The sequence below is a fragment of the Pholis gunnellus genome, assembly GCF_910591455.1.
Source record: "Pholis gunnellus genome assembly, chromosome: 15".
Classification (NCBI taxonomy): Eukaryota; Metazoa; Chordata; class Actinopteri; order Perciformes; family Pholidae; genus Pholis; species Pholis gunnellus.
In genome coordinates this window covers 9746964-9763037 of record NC_136542.1, presented here as the reverse complement: position 1 = coordinate 9763037, position 16074 = coordinate 9746964, and the positions used below count along the sequence as shown (strand labels likewise).

The window sequence follows — 16074 nt, the reverse complement described above, 5'->3', positions numbered from 1 at the left end:
AAATGGATGGTTCTCTTAAATCCTCACGATCAGATCAACCACACTTCCTGTTGCCCGTGGGTTTATTTCAGCTCCTCATTTTACACACTCGTGCCTAAAAGCAATTATCTGCAGAACATTTTCTATTTCATGGACCGATTGCAGTTAACGCCCCAATTCAATGTGGGTCCATTTATACTTCAGTCAAATAAGAGATCATGTTCTGTTGTTGTATTGTGAACTGCTATTCTTGAAAACGCCCACAGAACATTTCTTTTTTTAGACTGATTGAACCAGAAAATAATCTGGATTTAAATAGACTCACAGGAGCACGACTATGAACAAAAAAACACAGCAGCTTACGGCGCATGCTACGTCTTATAGTCAGCCCCTGTGTAGTAGGAGAGGGCGGGTAAGATGAGTCTTTTTATCAAAGCAACACAAAACCAATCGTAATCACACATCAAAGAGGAGAAATCTATTTCCCTGAAGCTCTAACGCTGAAGGTGTGGGAGTGGTACTGTATGAGTATCATAGTATACAAGAAGGAACTATGGAATCAAACTATTTTATCATGATGAGGGTAGAAGGATCTTTAAATAGATGTGGATATGTTTGAGGTTGAGAAAGTACAATATGACATAATAGACTTTGGATTTTTCTAAATGACGAGGTAATTAAATCCCATTGTGTCTAAGAGATATTTTAAATGTTACTCTATGTCTCCCCAAGTACAAACACAAAAAACGACAACAAAAAAACACGGAAACAGCCTCTTTGAAGAAAATGCGGAAGAGCAACTAAGAAAGCTTAAAAATAAAAAGTAGGTTCTTGTGGGGAAGCTGTAAATTCCTCTTGAAAAAAAAGAAAATAGGAGCTGAACAGCTATTAGAGAAAGAAGCCGGGAAAGTGACGGCCAACAGCTGTTGGTAAAATGTCAGAAAATAGCTGAAAAAATGGATGGGTTGAAAAAAATCATTGGGAATATTTTCAATTGGCTTATCGACTCATCACCTTTCCCTTTCTTTTGAATTTGACATCAGCTACTGTATGTGATAGAACAGAACCAGGTATAAACAAATAGTGTATAATTCCATTCCAATTAGCTTACTCCATTATGTTATCTAACGGTGTTCATCAATGAATTAGTCTGTTGACGTGTCTCTAGTTCTTTTTCTACCAGGTGGGAGATATCCACTTGGAATTATCAGTTGGAGGCTGACGTGAAGTCTTTCCCACTCTGCTGCTCCGAGCAGTTCAAACTATAGTGCGTGAACCGCGTATTACACCACTTTTAAAGACATAGGCACACAGGTGCTCTGGCTGATTAGACCTCCGCCCAGGCTGAAGGTGAATTATGAATGACGTGAGGGAACATGACTCCATGAACTTATGAAAATAGGCCCTTTTCCCAGCAGCCATTTTGTCCCGTCATATAGCAGGGTAAACACAGATGTGACTGATCAATGTAATTATGGTCCTGTTCTATTGAGTGTGTCACAACCAGCGAGCCAGAATGCACAATAGCACAGCCCCAGCCCAGCTAAATGCAACAGGGCCGTAATTAATGTTATTCATTACACCTGCATTTACCAATCTAATCCAAACGGCTGCTGTGAAAAGGGCCTATAAGCCTGAAATCACTACCCATTGACTTTAAAAAGATACCCGCTAAAGAAAAGTATAGCGTCCACGCAAACATTACCACAAAGCTCCACGTACTGCAGATGCAGAAATTACCGTTGTGCGTCCAAAATCTCAATACGCAGCTCACCACATAAGAGTAATAACTATGTGTATGAGAATAATGAATGGGTGGACAAGGGAGTGGTTTCAGACACAGCCCTTTGACTCGTCACAGCACGGGGAGCCGGGTGTTACTAATAACATTAATGACGGCTCTGTGATGTCAATGCAAGACTGCCGGGCTGACTCGCTCTAGCCGGCACTTGGCCGGTTGTGTCTAGAGCACGCCGGATTATTAAAAAGGTGCAATTTGTTCCATCCTAACCGATAAAAACAGGAAAATGAGCAAGAGGTCGATTAAGCACAGTCTGTACAAACCCCATACAGTCCTGAGAAAAGACCTCATCATCCAAAATCCCCTGTGTGGGTTCACCACGGGTGTGCAGGGCCTTCATCATTTACCTCACAGACTTATCACTTCCCTGTTGATCTTACAGCACTTCTGCACAGGCACAAAGATCTTTGATGCGTCAACAATTTTATGCAAACATATTAATTAGCGTAACAGATATTGCAGGTATTTTGTCGCACAAACGCGACACAGTGTTAGCTTGGCTCACGTTTGACTGGAAAACCTCGTAGCTGACTTCCACTTGAGATACTCATCAAAATGCACGGAGCATTGTAGTTTAACACAGACAAAAGGGAAAACCGTCATAGCAAAAGAAAACACTGTCATCTTGTCAAACGTGCAAAATACGTTCCCACCCTGAGTGCCGCAACAGCTCAATTCAACCAAACTGCTTTCCATTGTTGTCTGCTTGACTTAAATTGCCTTCTTCTGTTTGATGAATAAAGGCGAAACAAGCACACCGGGTCGGTGAGACCTCCCCGGTCAGTGTACCAGAATGATATTTAGGCCTCACTCACTCACTCACTCACTCACTCACTCACTCTGCACTGCATCATGTCTGACCTTCAGCCTGCCGAGCACCCGCTGCCTCAAGTTCACCCCCCCGGGGCCGATACGCCCAAAAATAGACCGTATAGTCTGACACATGCAAACATTATCAGTAGCGCGCGCACGCACGCACGCTGACTGTACGGTCTGTTGTGCGTGCACCTGATAACACACACACACTCTTGCGTTCACACACGCTTGCGTTCACTTTACATCTCGCTTTTCACATCCTCCATCACGCTATCTTTAGTCCCTGGTGTGTTTCATAGCTCCACTTTGCTCTGGGGTCTTACGCTATGGTCCGATATATATGAGTCACGCCATCAAACATGTTGGACTGAAGTGTCCAACGAAGCGGTTCAACCTTTCACGTACTCTATCTAGTGGATCCTGCATACGTTTTGTTTTAATGTGCTTATATACGACATACGTCCATGAGTTTTCTACCTACAGCCCGATACAATGGAAGTAAATGGAATTATATTTGTGGTGCTTCAAGCTTTGAAAAATTATATCATATTATATTTTTTCGCGACTGTGGATAAACCATAGAAAATGATTTCCCACCAAGAACTAGTCCCCAGTGGAAATTTGAAAAGAGTGTGCTGCGTATTATCTACAGTAATGAGTGTGTGTGTGTGTGTGTGTGTGTGTGTGTGTGTGTGTGTGTGTGTGTGTGGGGGGGGGGGGGGGGGGTGTTGCTGTTAAATAGGACAAGGATTTGAAACTCAATCATAGCGATTACAAATCAGTAAAATAGAAGATACAATTAAACAATAGATAGACCACAGTTTTAATCACTGTGGTGGTAAGAAAACTGTATTCACAGTATCAAGAAGGAACAAAATGTATCATCAGCAAAAGATCGACATGAAATCCACACGTGAGGTACGACGCGGTAACTCATCCGGTAAAGACACAAAGCCCTCAAGAGTAAAAGTAAAAAGAGTGAAATACATAACGGCTAGTCCAACAGTAAGTTAACAGCTACAACGACTTTAGCCTCAGACAGCTGTTAGACAAATCACACAGACAAAAAACAGGTAACAAATTACAAATCAAAAATCCCAAAACAGCGATAATAAAAAGAGTACATGCAGCTAATGCTCTAACAAGGGGAGTATATTAAAGAATGCCGATCAATATTTGCCAAATGAGGTATCAGACAAAGCCCTATTGTTTAACCGTCAGTGTCAATGCCGTTAGTATGTCAACTTTATTTCACTTTATTAAGTAAGAAGGCAAATATTGTCACTTTACTTCCATAGGGTAAAACTCAGTTGGAGTCATGTTTCTGGGCCACCCTGCATATGCAAATCCAATATCCACATTATTCATGTGCTAATTGCACTGTTACAGATTGAGGAGAGCCCAGTCTGACAGCAGCGGTAGCGGCGATGAAAGCTTTGCTCTGTGCTGATTAGGTCTGGTGTACGCTGGGTGCTGTGAAGGACGACTTATAATGGCTTCTCTGACCTTTCCCTCGACAAGCGCAGAAACCACTTTGCCTCGTTACTTTACCCGCGCACACCTCTGTCTCCATCTCCGTCACTCCTTCGACTACACACTTTTATGCACTTTTATAGATAATGCATCATGTCAGAATTAGAAGCCACGCTGGCTGCAGCTGTGCTCACTCTATGCAATGCTGTTAATTGAATTCACACGCTTAATGTAGTCCATCGTCCCTCGGGCCACAACTAGAACCGAAGAAAGGGAAGCTAATGAGAGGTATAAGTGACTCAGCGTAATCCGAGTCAAATCTGGAATGACCCGGAACAGCTTCGGCGTGATTTGATTTAGGGAGGTGAAGTTTTCCTTTTTGGTTGGTTTAGTTAATGACAACTTTCTAGTAATGACTTAAATACGACACATGACGTCCTGGACTTATTTCCATCGTTGTCTGAGGTGTTATTAGACAGTTAGTTTCAGCATTAAAATAAAAAACGTGTGCCACCAGACTTAACTTACAAGTTGCATTTCTCTATAATAATGACACAAGGTCAATTAAAAATAACAGCCTTCCTATTTGATGTTTCAAATTGAGAGAGAGACCGATGATTAAAGCTATGTGAGAGATTATTCAGATCATTAAATGTGGTTGCACAGCTCTCATTTAATCATAAGAATTTTAACGAGTAAAAGAATAATAAACCCAATCATTTCGGTGGAGAGGTGGGCTGATCTGACCAGACCAGACCTGAGCTGAACTTCCTAAAAAAAAACAGTCAAAACTTTTTAAGGCGTCTCTACATTCTACATAAAAGCCGGTCAGGGGAGCAAAATACTGCAGATAAAAGAGAAAGTGTGCCACTAGGTTTTACTGTCTTTTCCCTAATGCAGAAGAAGGGAAAGGCTTTTACAGCCTGCTAAGAGCTTCTTATCAAATATGGGGGCTCTCTCTCTCTCTCTCTCTCGCTCTCTCTCTGTCTCTCTCTCTCTCACTCAAAGAGCACAGTGTGATTACAGAAGCAGCCCATCCTCCTGCATGCAACAGAAACAGAAGGTAATGTCGTTGTTGGGAGGGAGACACAAATATGTAGGTTGCCATGTTCCCGTTCTATACTGAGGATATTAAAGATGTCACGTTTTTAGCAGTTAGAAAAATGTAGACATTATGCAATTTTAGAATAAGTTGTGTGTGTGTGTGTGTGTGTGTGTGTGTGTGTGTGTGTGTGTGTGTGTGTGTGTGTGTGTGTGTGTGTGTGTGTGTGTGTGTGTGTGTGTGTGTGTGTGTGTGTGCAGAGACAAACAGCACTGCTACAAGCCAAAAACAGCCTCATAAAGTAGCCGTTTGTGCTTTCAAAATATCACCAGCGGCCTGTTTTTTCAGTTTCATACCTCATCCCTTCCTGTCCTCATCTTGAAAGTTTAAATAAATGTCAAAAGTTCTATTTTTAGTGTGGCTCATTTAATTGAACCATATGGAGAACAATCTATTGACATGCTCCGACTGAAGGGTGCGTGGGTGGCATTTCCACTTAAAAGCGTGGAGTGTGAATCGTAATGAAGCGAGGAGGCAAAGCGGAAAGGGGAGGGGAGGCGGCAGACTCCCATCGCTAGGAGCAGTGGGTGCACAAACGGAGGACTCACAAAGCAAGGAGTGATTCATTTAAAGGGATTTTGCGTATGCGCCAGATTTAGCCTCTCTCGCTTTGCATTCATATACATAGAGGATAAATAAAGAACGCTCAGGAGAGAGACAGGAGGGCGATATCAAAGGAAGAAAGGTAACAAGTGATCAGAAAGAGGAGAGAGGCATGTCGTGGAAAAGAGAGCTTCTAGAGGTGAGATGGATGGACTTGACAGAGAATGAAAGGCTGGGAGACTTAAAGAGAGGGAGGCATGCCAGCTGGGTGGATGGAGGGATGGTAGGACAGCATAATTGGATTAAGAGGGGCAGAACATTGAAAGTATTTGCTCCGTATCCTCCTCCAGAAAACTGGATCCAGTGATCCCAAGTGTTCCCGCTCCGAGGAGTCTGATAAAGCTCTGACGGCGGGACCCGACACATCCCAGAGAGGCCTGAACAGAATATATACAGCAAGTGTGTGCATGGGTACGAACCTAACATGTCTGTACTGTATGTGGGCTTTCGCGTGAGGCCTGTCGCCACGTCTACGAGTATGAGTGGGCGTGAATAACACGCTGCACGATCGAATGATATGCACAGGCAGATAGATTAAGGCTGAGTATGGCTCATGATTCATATTGTAATCCGCTGGCCTGCATTAATGTTTATTGGCAAAAAGAAAAACAGCATCAGGTGTGTATATCTGTGTGTGTGTGTGTGTGTGTGTGTGTGCCATTGCGGTTGAGCAATCAGCAGCGCAGCTTGAGTTTGTGACAGGAGCGAAAGCTGTGGATGACATCATGCTTGTGTTGCTGGTCTTTGAATCTCGAACGCGCTGACACATTCAGCATGATGACTCAAACATGCACAGACTGACGCACCAACCCGCACACACACACACACACACACCACCAAATTTTGACCCAGAAAGTGAGTTTGCTCCATCTCACCCTGTGTGCGTCCTCTTCGAACACCGCTTCGTGGACGCTGCATGCAAAGAGCGACGAGGGGAGGTCGCTGAGATCCATCATCTCCTCCGCCACGCCGTCCTGATCGGTCTCCCCAAACACCATGTCCTCTTCCTCCTCCTCGTCCTCCTCAGGATCACTGCTGTAGGCCTCTGAGCCGTTGCTCCACGCCTTGGAGCTCCCTCGCAGCATGTTGGGGGGCTTTCGGGAAGTCAGCTGACAGGCAGGTGGGGACCACAGAGGCTGGGAACTAAGGAGAAAGGGAGGTTAAGAGATTGGAAGTTGGGAGGTAATTGGTGAATACACTGGCTGGATGTTGAGCACAGAGAATGAGGTAGTGAGACACTGGTGAGGGAAGATTACAGGGCTGCACTTAAGTGTCAGTGATGATACCACACTGTGGTTGTGGGATAGATAAAAGAGGGAAAAGAAGGAAGATGAAGGACGGAGTGACACTTGAAGATGGAGAGAAGAGAGAAAGATGGACAGGACAAAAGATGTGCCAAACAAAAAATAAATTCATAGAACACAGAGAGGAAATTGGTTTCATGTTGACATCTACTTGTAGGTCAGTATTCCTGATTCAAATATTCTGTCAGATTATGGTTTGATTGCAGTATATTTGAGCAATCACTGGTGACTATGAGAACATCTACCACTTTCTCCTCATCCAAATGGTTTAGAGAACCATCTTTCAATGATGCCTTGAGGTACTGTATTCGTATTAGGGCTGCAAGAAATGATTATAAAAGATAGTGAAACATGTGAAACCCATGGTGGTGAATTGTAATTGCTTGTTTTGTCAAACCAACAGCCAAAAATTCAAAGAGAATCCGTTCACTATCATAGAAGGCTAAAAAAGGCCGTTCATATTCACATTTAAAAGGCTGGAAGCAGTTAAAAAAAGAACTTTATGTGGTTGATTTCTGTCAACTAATTGGTTGTTCGGCATTGGTTTACAGATCAAAAAAGGAAGCGCCAAGTGGAATAACAATGATTGTAAAAAAAGAAAAGAAAAGGGTTATGATGAAGAAAATGTCTGACCCTAGCGTGCAACTTCAAACATTGTACTGTCGATAGAGTGCCATCTAGTGGGACATTTAACATGAATGAAGGTTTCTTTAATAGTTTAATCACAAACCTGACTATGTCAAATAAATTAGTGGAAATACGACATGCATATTGATTATAAACCAAAACTGCATCGCGTGTCATTCTATCCCTGTAGAGTGACGTGCTAAAGCGCACGCGAAGGTAATGACGTCCACAGTGTTTAATTAAACGGCCGCCGTACAGGGTCGTGACATCAACATTTGCATCGCGTGCGCTCCGAGGAAACCCCTTAAGATCACGGAAACCGCTCGTGCAAAATTGCTGCACGCGTCCCCCTCGTGAAAACACGGTGTTTCCGATGCCAAATGCTGTTTTAAACTCAAATAAAGAGGGGAAGTTAGCACAGATTCGTGGTTGCACGCTAGCGGATGAAGTTACCGTTTAATTTCTGACTGGTTCAAATGCGAACATTCGTGTCTGTATTACTCACCCCACTAGTGTCAGTGAAAGCGGCCGAAACGACCCATTGCAAGTGGACCAAACACAGGGTCTACAGGTGACTTTGTCAAACAGACAGAAGCTACACTGGTGTTTGTTTGAGACTGATGTCAAACGCGTCGCTGTTTGTTATTACTGGATTATTGGACACTATCTGACGCAGCCTAGCTCCAGCGTCAGCACCCGCAAGTGCGACCAATGAAACGCCGGCGGAGGCTCGCGGCGACCAATGAGGCTGCAGGAAGGGGACGTTTTGCTGTGACACTACGGCCCAATCCAAATGTGGAGATTTGACTTCCACTGTCAAAATAGTCGAGTGTTTTGAAGGGCCCTCTTGCCCTTTATGAAGCCTTTCCGTAAATCAGCATGAGATGCAGACTTTTTTTGCATAAGGGAATTACCCACAAATCATTGCAATGTGACGTTAAACACGCGGGTAACCAGTGGACGCATGGAGACGTAAACAAAAAAGGTAAACAAAGAGGGCGGCACACGTGTGTTCACCCTGTCGTATTACATTTACTCAGAAACATTAAGGGTTAAAGATGGAACAAAAAAAAAACGTGAAATCAGAGGATGATTATATATGTATTCATCAAATAATTGATTTTGTCATTGAAGCTGTTTTGACAAAAACAAGTAAATGGATCACACTCAACCACTTACCAGGTGACGTCAGTAAATCCTTGAGGGTTCAGGGTTTAAGGCTTTAGGGAGGACATTGGGATTAGGCCTCAGAGCACTTTGCAAGGTCATTTAATTTTTGCTCTTTTCAACCAAAGCAGATAGGACAGAAAAGCCATGCCCTTACTCTGGTGGTCAGTTTAATTTTTCAGTTTGACCACCAAATCTCACCACCAAATGTCTCGCGGGCACAAACCCTGTGCACCTTTCTGCAAATTGTGACCAAACAAATACACCAGAAATAGGTGACATTAAGTGTATATGACACAGGATTGCACATCATTTACAATGGAAGAAGTTTGACTCTTACAGCATCAGTTCAGGTTTCATTAGTTGGCAGTTTTAATAAGATAGGCTTCAGTTGGTTTACACAGTGATGTAATGATGATATATGCACACACACACACACACAACAACAAACCACAGGTGATATAACATAACTGTACTGAATACTGAGGTAAGACTCTCTGCTTTATTAACACTGTAGAAATGAACTACCACATATGTAGCTGTGAAGTGAATCCAATGTATGCATCTATCCATTCATTATGGAGTATTTGATCAAATTTGATCATAAAACACATACCTAAAACATTGTACCATAGATCCATTTCATCAGAAACTTCCAAGGCATCAGGTTAAAAAGGGACAAACTAACTATTTTGGCCAAAAAATTAATTTAGTAATATGTTTTTTTGCAGTAGATTCGCCATTTTATGCTCAATAGTGCACATTTCAAGTTTATCAGTTATTTCAAGATGTATGCATCATTCACTTCCCTCTATTTAAGTCAAAGTGTTATTATCACCTTTCCTTTCAAAGGCTTTAGATTTTTATTCCAAGAGGTACCGACATATTTTATAACTGCTACAGTGATGCTTCACTCACCTACCTGGGCTATGTACAACCGTACAGTAATTCATCCAGTGTAAAGCTACTTTTTAAAAGGCACACTAAAAGCTAACTTGAAAATGAATAAATACATTACAATAAATTAGAAGATTTGCATCCACTTTTGGTCACATCAGGAAAAGTAGAAAGACAATGCAATTCCAAGAACAAGAGGCTACATTGTGGAGTGAAAACCGCTCATATAAGAGAGTTGGAGGCAGACATTTAAAGTCACAATGTTCATTGGCAAGTCTGGAGCGACATGAAGGATCTTTGAGGAGAATCCTCAAATGGAAGAACAGATTCCTTAATGCAAATATTAATGAGCATTAAATTGCTTAACAGTCATGGAAGCGAGAAGTAGTGGAAGCTCCAAGGCACAACACCATCTCTGCTGTCCTATCATTGTGAATCCACTACAACATCCAGCAGCTTCAGGTTTCTTCCGTTCATTTTTGGAATGAATACAGCTTCTCAAATAATAAAAACGCGTCTCAAGGTCACGTTTTGGTTTGAAGATTTCAGAAAGGAAAGCGGGTGGAGAGGAGTGTACGGAAAGTAAAACACCCAGTGGACCCCTTTTGAGCTGGAGGTTGTGTAATTGTAAAAAGTACAGAAACCATCTTGGTCTTTCAAGGTCCTTGAATATTGTTTATAGATAAAAAGAGGAAAAAATACTTTAATCTTCTTTTAGGTCGGGGACTGGAGGTTGTTCCAGCTTGACTGGTAGAGTCGCAGGAGCCGCTCCATCGTTGTTGACCAGAGCCCCATAGGAGAAAGCCCCGTTGGTGTCTGGCTGAACAAAAAAGCCCTTGTCGTGAATAGTCGGGACACCTGATGATGGAAAGAACAGGTAGGATAAGGTTCAAGGAAGGAACTGTGTGTTAAAAATGACGATGCAAAAGGGTGTAGTTGAAATGGACCTCATATTTAAGTAGACCAGGCAGGGTGAAACAAATCTAATTATAACAAAAGCTAACTGTTGCCAAAAACTTAAAAGATGCATTTGGGTAAACTGCCATTGTTAGAGAGATGCTGACTTCTTGTCTGCTGATGCCACAGTTTTTTGTTTTGTTTTATATAAGATGTGTAAAAAAAAACATTTCATCTCAAGAGATTCAAATTTCAGTATTTATGTAAAGTTTATACAAACCATTAACCATATCCATAGTGACATAAGGCTCAAAGGTCTTGGTCCTTTTCCTGTTTTTGGTGATGAGAAAGACCCCAAGGAAACAGAATGCAGATCTGTACAAAGCACAACATGTGTGTCAATATTTCAATGCACAGTAAGTCGACACATAGGATATTCCCATCAAATCTCTGTCTTCTAAGTGTATTATTGTTCGGCTATGGCATTTAAAAATAATGTCACAGGCCTTCCTCACAGCACAGGTGTTACTAATAACATTTACGATGACTCCGTCATTAAGCAAAGCCTGTGTGATAGTGAGTCATGCACGACATCAGGACCCTGAAACAGGAGTAGCTAAGTACAATTTAAAACTGATATTATTTACACACGTGCTTCTCCAAAATGTCTTTGTCAGAGAGGCCTATAGTGGACAATCACTCACCCCAACAAAAACATGCAGATGTGAAGAACGTCTTCATTCTTAAACTCTACGTAAAACACAGCGCCTGAAAACCAGAACAGAAGAAACCTTTAATGACTCAACAGGAGCGTAGCAGAGGTCCAAACAGGCCCGATTTGAAAACTACTTGTTAAAACTGAAAATCAGCAGCTAAGAATCGCATAACTCACCAGCAATCACGGCAAAGACGGTGGACAGGATGTAGTTGACACCGGCAACCATAGAGGAGTCATACAGCTTACAAGCTTGGGAGAGAAATCTAAAAAAGGACATCACGCACAAAAAATGGCAAACAGCAACAGTTAAAAAAATAAATAAAATAAACTTGAAAGAATTCCAAGCCAATGTTATTCTTTAAGGGAATACTTCTCCCACTAAATGACCATTTGTATATAAATTACTCATCACGCGTTACCTTGATTTCTTGAAGAACACTTTGTTTTTTTGTGAACAGCGACTCAAAAAACAGAGAAAAGTCTTACAGACTCGCACAACTAGTGCAGTATAATCCAAGTCTCATTTATCCGGTTGTGTACTCTGTGATATTTGATTTAATTGTTTTAAACTATTTAAAACAGTAGCGTGCCTGTGCAAGCGTGAGACTGTTTAGGCAGAAGTGTTTTAAATAGTAAGGTTTTAGCGAAGATGCATGTTCTTGGAAAGTACTGAGAATACGACAGGATGAACGAGCCTTGGATTATACTGCACAAGTTGTGGAAGTTTGTAAACAGAGGTTTTGTTATAGTTTTGCTGTTAAATTCAGACCCCGGTACTTCAATTTACTTTTCTCCGTTTTTTGATTCTCCGCTCAACGTGGAGGCATGTGAGGAAACAAAGTTTCCTTCAAGAATTCAAGGTAACACAGGGCGAGTATTTGATATACATTATGGTCATTTTGTGGGTGAAGTATTTCTTTAACATCGCAACCTATTGACCACTACAGCGTACTGCAGCGTACTTATCAGTAAATACTTCTCCTTTCATGTTCCCGTCACTTACCCGGCCTGGAAGACCACTGAAGCCACCATGCACACAAACATGACACTGAAGATCGGGTAGTCCAGCTGCATGGTGCCCTCGATGGAGAGAACCAACATGCCCGACACCGCCTTCACCGTGATGACTGTGACCGAGCCTGTACACCAAAGAACAAAAAAAAAAAAAAACAGTTAAATACACAACTAACGAGAGGAGCTTAGGTGCTTATTGAACATTACAAATCCGTGGTGATGTATAATAAAGTATGGTAATAGCGTGTACTATGTAGATTGAATGAAATTGACGGTATTTAATGCCGGACACTCACCCAGTAGCGCGACCAGCAACAGAATAATAACGAGGTAGTTAGCATTGCGCCGTTTGTAGAAGTATAAAAGCAGGCAGAACGTGATGATCTCCAGGAGCTGTCAATAAGGACGACAGCAATAATAAACACCAAATTAATATCAAAGAAACAAAAACAGGAAGCACTGCAGTCGTTGCCAGATGACAGCCTGAGACCAATATGTGTGATGAATAAGGACACGGGTCGATAAAGGCTGAGAAATTGGCTGTGGTCAAAACAAGTTTTTGGAAAACCATATGTTCCTTAATGTTCAGTTTAGGTTGAGGTAGATTTTAAGTTAATTTCTACTGCTGCAGCTTGTGGTGTTGTGAAAAGGAAATATCCCACCAAGCGTCTCTCAGTCAGTGTTGACGTTGGTCTATTTGTAACCACTGTTCCTCTTCACTTACGCAGTTGTCAAGTGTTTGGCCAACTGTGTTTATTACTCTTTTTATAGAGACCTCTGAAAAGTAAATAATGATGCAATGTTTGTAACTGATCCACCAGCAATTCAGGGAGTGACGATCTATCCTCCCCGTACCTCTGTAAGATGGCTTTAAATGTTACAGAACTACTATTTAGTGTCGCACCTCAATTAAAGAAGACACATACTGATAAATGGTATTCCACCCAATATGACTCGCTTGTGCATAGGGATGGAACTAGCTCGATATTATGGCAGAGAAGAGAAAAGAAGAGTTTTAAGAATATTTTTATGATTATCAGGATAGTACTGTGAATCACAATTATTTTGGACATGCAGGATCATCCCATGCCTACTTGTGCAAGTGCCTTTGTTCATTGACAGAATCCCTTGTGTGTCAATTACAAGCTGCAATTATGCGAGGTGAAGAAACACATATTCCAAACGCAGGAGAGATTCACGTGATAGGAGAAACAGACTTTTTCCAATATGTCTAAACATTCACATCTGGGTGCTACACCTGAATCAATTGTTTTTATTTGTCAATTTAAAAAAGGCAGAGGCTAATTGAGCCAACTGTGTATTTATTGAGCTTTGTGCTTGTGAACTTTGTCAGTAAAAGAAAAATATCTCACCAGATACAAGAGAACAGGCCACCCGACAAGGTGAGTCACAATGTTCTCTGCTTGGAGTTTTTCATGAGAGTTTGGTCCAAATACGACAAAGAGGAACATTCCACCTATGGTGAGAATAGAGCCCAGGAAGGACAGCCCATAGCGCTCTGAAATAACAGATAGTATACAAATTACAGTCAGTTCCAGTGAATTAGGAAATGCGTTGGGACATTTGGTAGAACATGATATAGTAGAAAGTGAAATAAACAAAGAGTACTTTTTTTTACTATTTTTCTTTTTAATGGTGTTACAAATATATAAATATGGCCCGAACATGAACACACTTGTGTTATTTCAGACGTCGTGCTGTAGCAGCTGAGCGGGCAGTATGATGTTTGACAAGTTTGGCAGGAGTTTGATTAACATTTGCATACAATGGCACAAATTCCACGATAAATCCATGGGAGTGTCTCCGGTTTCACACGTACGCTCAACTTACTTGCAAAGTCCTTTGGCTTCAATTTGTCGCGCAGAAAAGTAAAACCCAAAATTGAGCTTGCTGTAAACAGAAAGTAAAGCAAGGCGTTAATGCAAATTTCACTTAAAACTAGTGTTATGTATACACATTGTAGACTCCATTTCTCTGGCTATTTACAGCGAGATTGTTTTCATAATCACCATATCGACGTTTATCCATTAACATCTACTTCCAAAATATTCGGAAACAAATACTCACTAAGGACAGACACGGCGTTTAGAGTCGAGATGAGAGCGAGGGGGGCGAAGGCATAGGAGACAAAGTTGGCTCCCTCCCCAAGACATATCAGTGCAAAACCACTCCACCAGGTCTTGGTGTGGTAGAAGGCACGCAGGTCCTTGGTTCCTGCTAACTTCATATGGCTGTATTTCTGCATGTGAGAGGCATGTGTGCTTAGCATGAACAAAGCAAACATGCAAAGTATGCTTGCACCAAACAAAAGGAGGAAAAACACTTTTGCATTATAGATATTGTACATTATATGTAAAGACAGGATGGGCAATAGGGACAAAATGAATGACAGGGATAACTGTATATTATTTTAGCCATTTACGTTTCTATAACACTGTATAACAGCCAAAGGGTTAAGTTTACATGGTGACCCTGATGTTGACACAGAGCACTTACATAAAAGGGCACTGAACTATAATAACTTTGACATTGTTAATATCAGGGCGCTTGGATGGCATAGAAGGCACGGAAATAAGCACATTTAAGGAAGTTCTTGAGGAGGTCAGAGGTCAGTACCTGAATACATAAGGAGATGCTGACAAGCACATTTCCAAAAATAGCAAGCAGCGTCCCAATGAGATTATCCTGAAGAAGAAATACAGATTATTATTGTATAATATAATCATACGTTAAATCTTTTATTTGTACCTTTTATATACTAAAAAGATTATTTCAAATTATGTATTTCCGTTCCATCGGCATCTATAAGTACTAGCGTTACGTGGTATTTTCAAAGTTTTGCGACAATGTGGATGTTTTATACGTGAAAAGACACATAATTCAGATACATAATACATCAAGTGTTTCAACTCCAGCTACGGGAAATAAAACAGTTGAACTCCAGTATTACCAGACGCGTAGAAAGTAAAGTACCGTCCGTGTTGTTGTGTCTTACCGTGTAGGAGCTGCTGATATTCATCCTCTTTTCCGTCAGAGGCGAGTTATTATTAATCACCAGCAGGAGCCAGAAATTCAATTACTAGACATGTCATCTGGTCGCTGGGACAGTATGTTTTTATCACTCATATTTTACTCTTTATCTGGCGTTACGCTGAGGAAGACACCATCTTTGTGGACGAGGAGCATCTCACTTCCGGATTTTAATTCCACCTGTCTCAGGCTACGCTTTGACGCACGGCAGTTACGCACGAATCACGTGCCGGTGGAGAGTGACGCGTTTTTATTTACAAATGTGATCCTATATATAAATATATATATACATAGCATATAGCTTATAATACTATACAATTACTAAAATGATGAATTGACTTCCTAACCCATTCCTCAGTGTTGAATGTGTTTCCTATTGTTTATTGCAGGCAGTCTGCAGTACCACTTGAGGACAGTAGGGTTGACATTGAGCTGGTGTTGATCCAAGAACATTTACTGCTGAGGAGGACGACAGTGATCAATTTAATTAGTATTAAAATGACAATATTAATGTAAATTATTGGGTCTCATCTAAAACACTGCCATGGTGCTATTAGCTAGAAATCTAGGACATATCCAAACTTCGCTTAATAATGACGCATGACTTAATAATGACTCTCATCAC

The 16074-nt window shown here is 41.4% G+C and overlaps 2 protein-coding genes across 2 annotated transcripts in view; both read right to left on the bottom strand.

Moving 5' to 3' along the window:
• Positions 1-8330, bottom strand: part of rcan3 (regulator of calcineurin 3) — a 35719-nt gene extending 27389 nt beyond the window's left edge. The window contains exons 1-2 of the mRNA XM_079175298.1: positions 8211-8330; positions 6650-6917 (exon numbers count right to left, since the gene is read on the bottom strand). Of these exons, the coding sequence (XP_079031424.1) occupies positions 6650-6859 (210 nt within the window). The 5' untranslated portion in view covers positions 6860-6917; positions 8211-8330. The remainder of the gene's footprint in view (positions 1-6649; positions 6918-8210) is intronic.
• Positions 8331-9231: 901 nt separating this feature from the next.
• nipal3 (NIPA like domain containing 3) lies at positions 9232-15598 on the bottom strand. Its single transcript, XM_079175105.1, has 11 exons — positions 15415-15598; positions 15036-15104; positions 14487-14658; positions 14250-14309; positions 13772-13917; positions 12695-12791; positions 12388-12523; positions 11559-11647; positions 11371-11434; positions 10947-11041; positions 9232-10627 (listed from the first exon to the last, which is right to left on the bottom strand). The coding sequence occupies exons 1-11, from the start codon at positions 15436-15438 to the stop codon at positions 10473-10475; spliced, it is 1107 nt and encodes a 368-aa protein (XP_079031231.1). The 5' UTR covers positions 15439-15598; the 3' UTR covers positions 9232-10472.
• Positions 15599-16074: the final 476 nt, after the last annotated feature.

Coding starts and splice junctions, on each gene's coding strand:
- nipal3 (XM_079175105.1), bottom strand. CDS start 15,438: ATGAATATCAGCAGCTCCTACACG. Junction 14,310..14,486: donor AAACGCCGTGTCTGTCCTTA/GTGAGTATTTGT, acceptor TTCTGTTTACAG/CAAGCTCAATTTTGGGTTTT. Junction 12,792..13,771: donor GGCCTGTTCTCTTGTATCTG/GTGAGATATTTT, acceptor CCTTATTGACAG/CTCCTGGAGATCATCACGTT.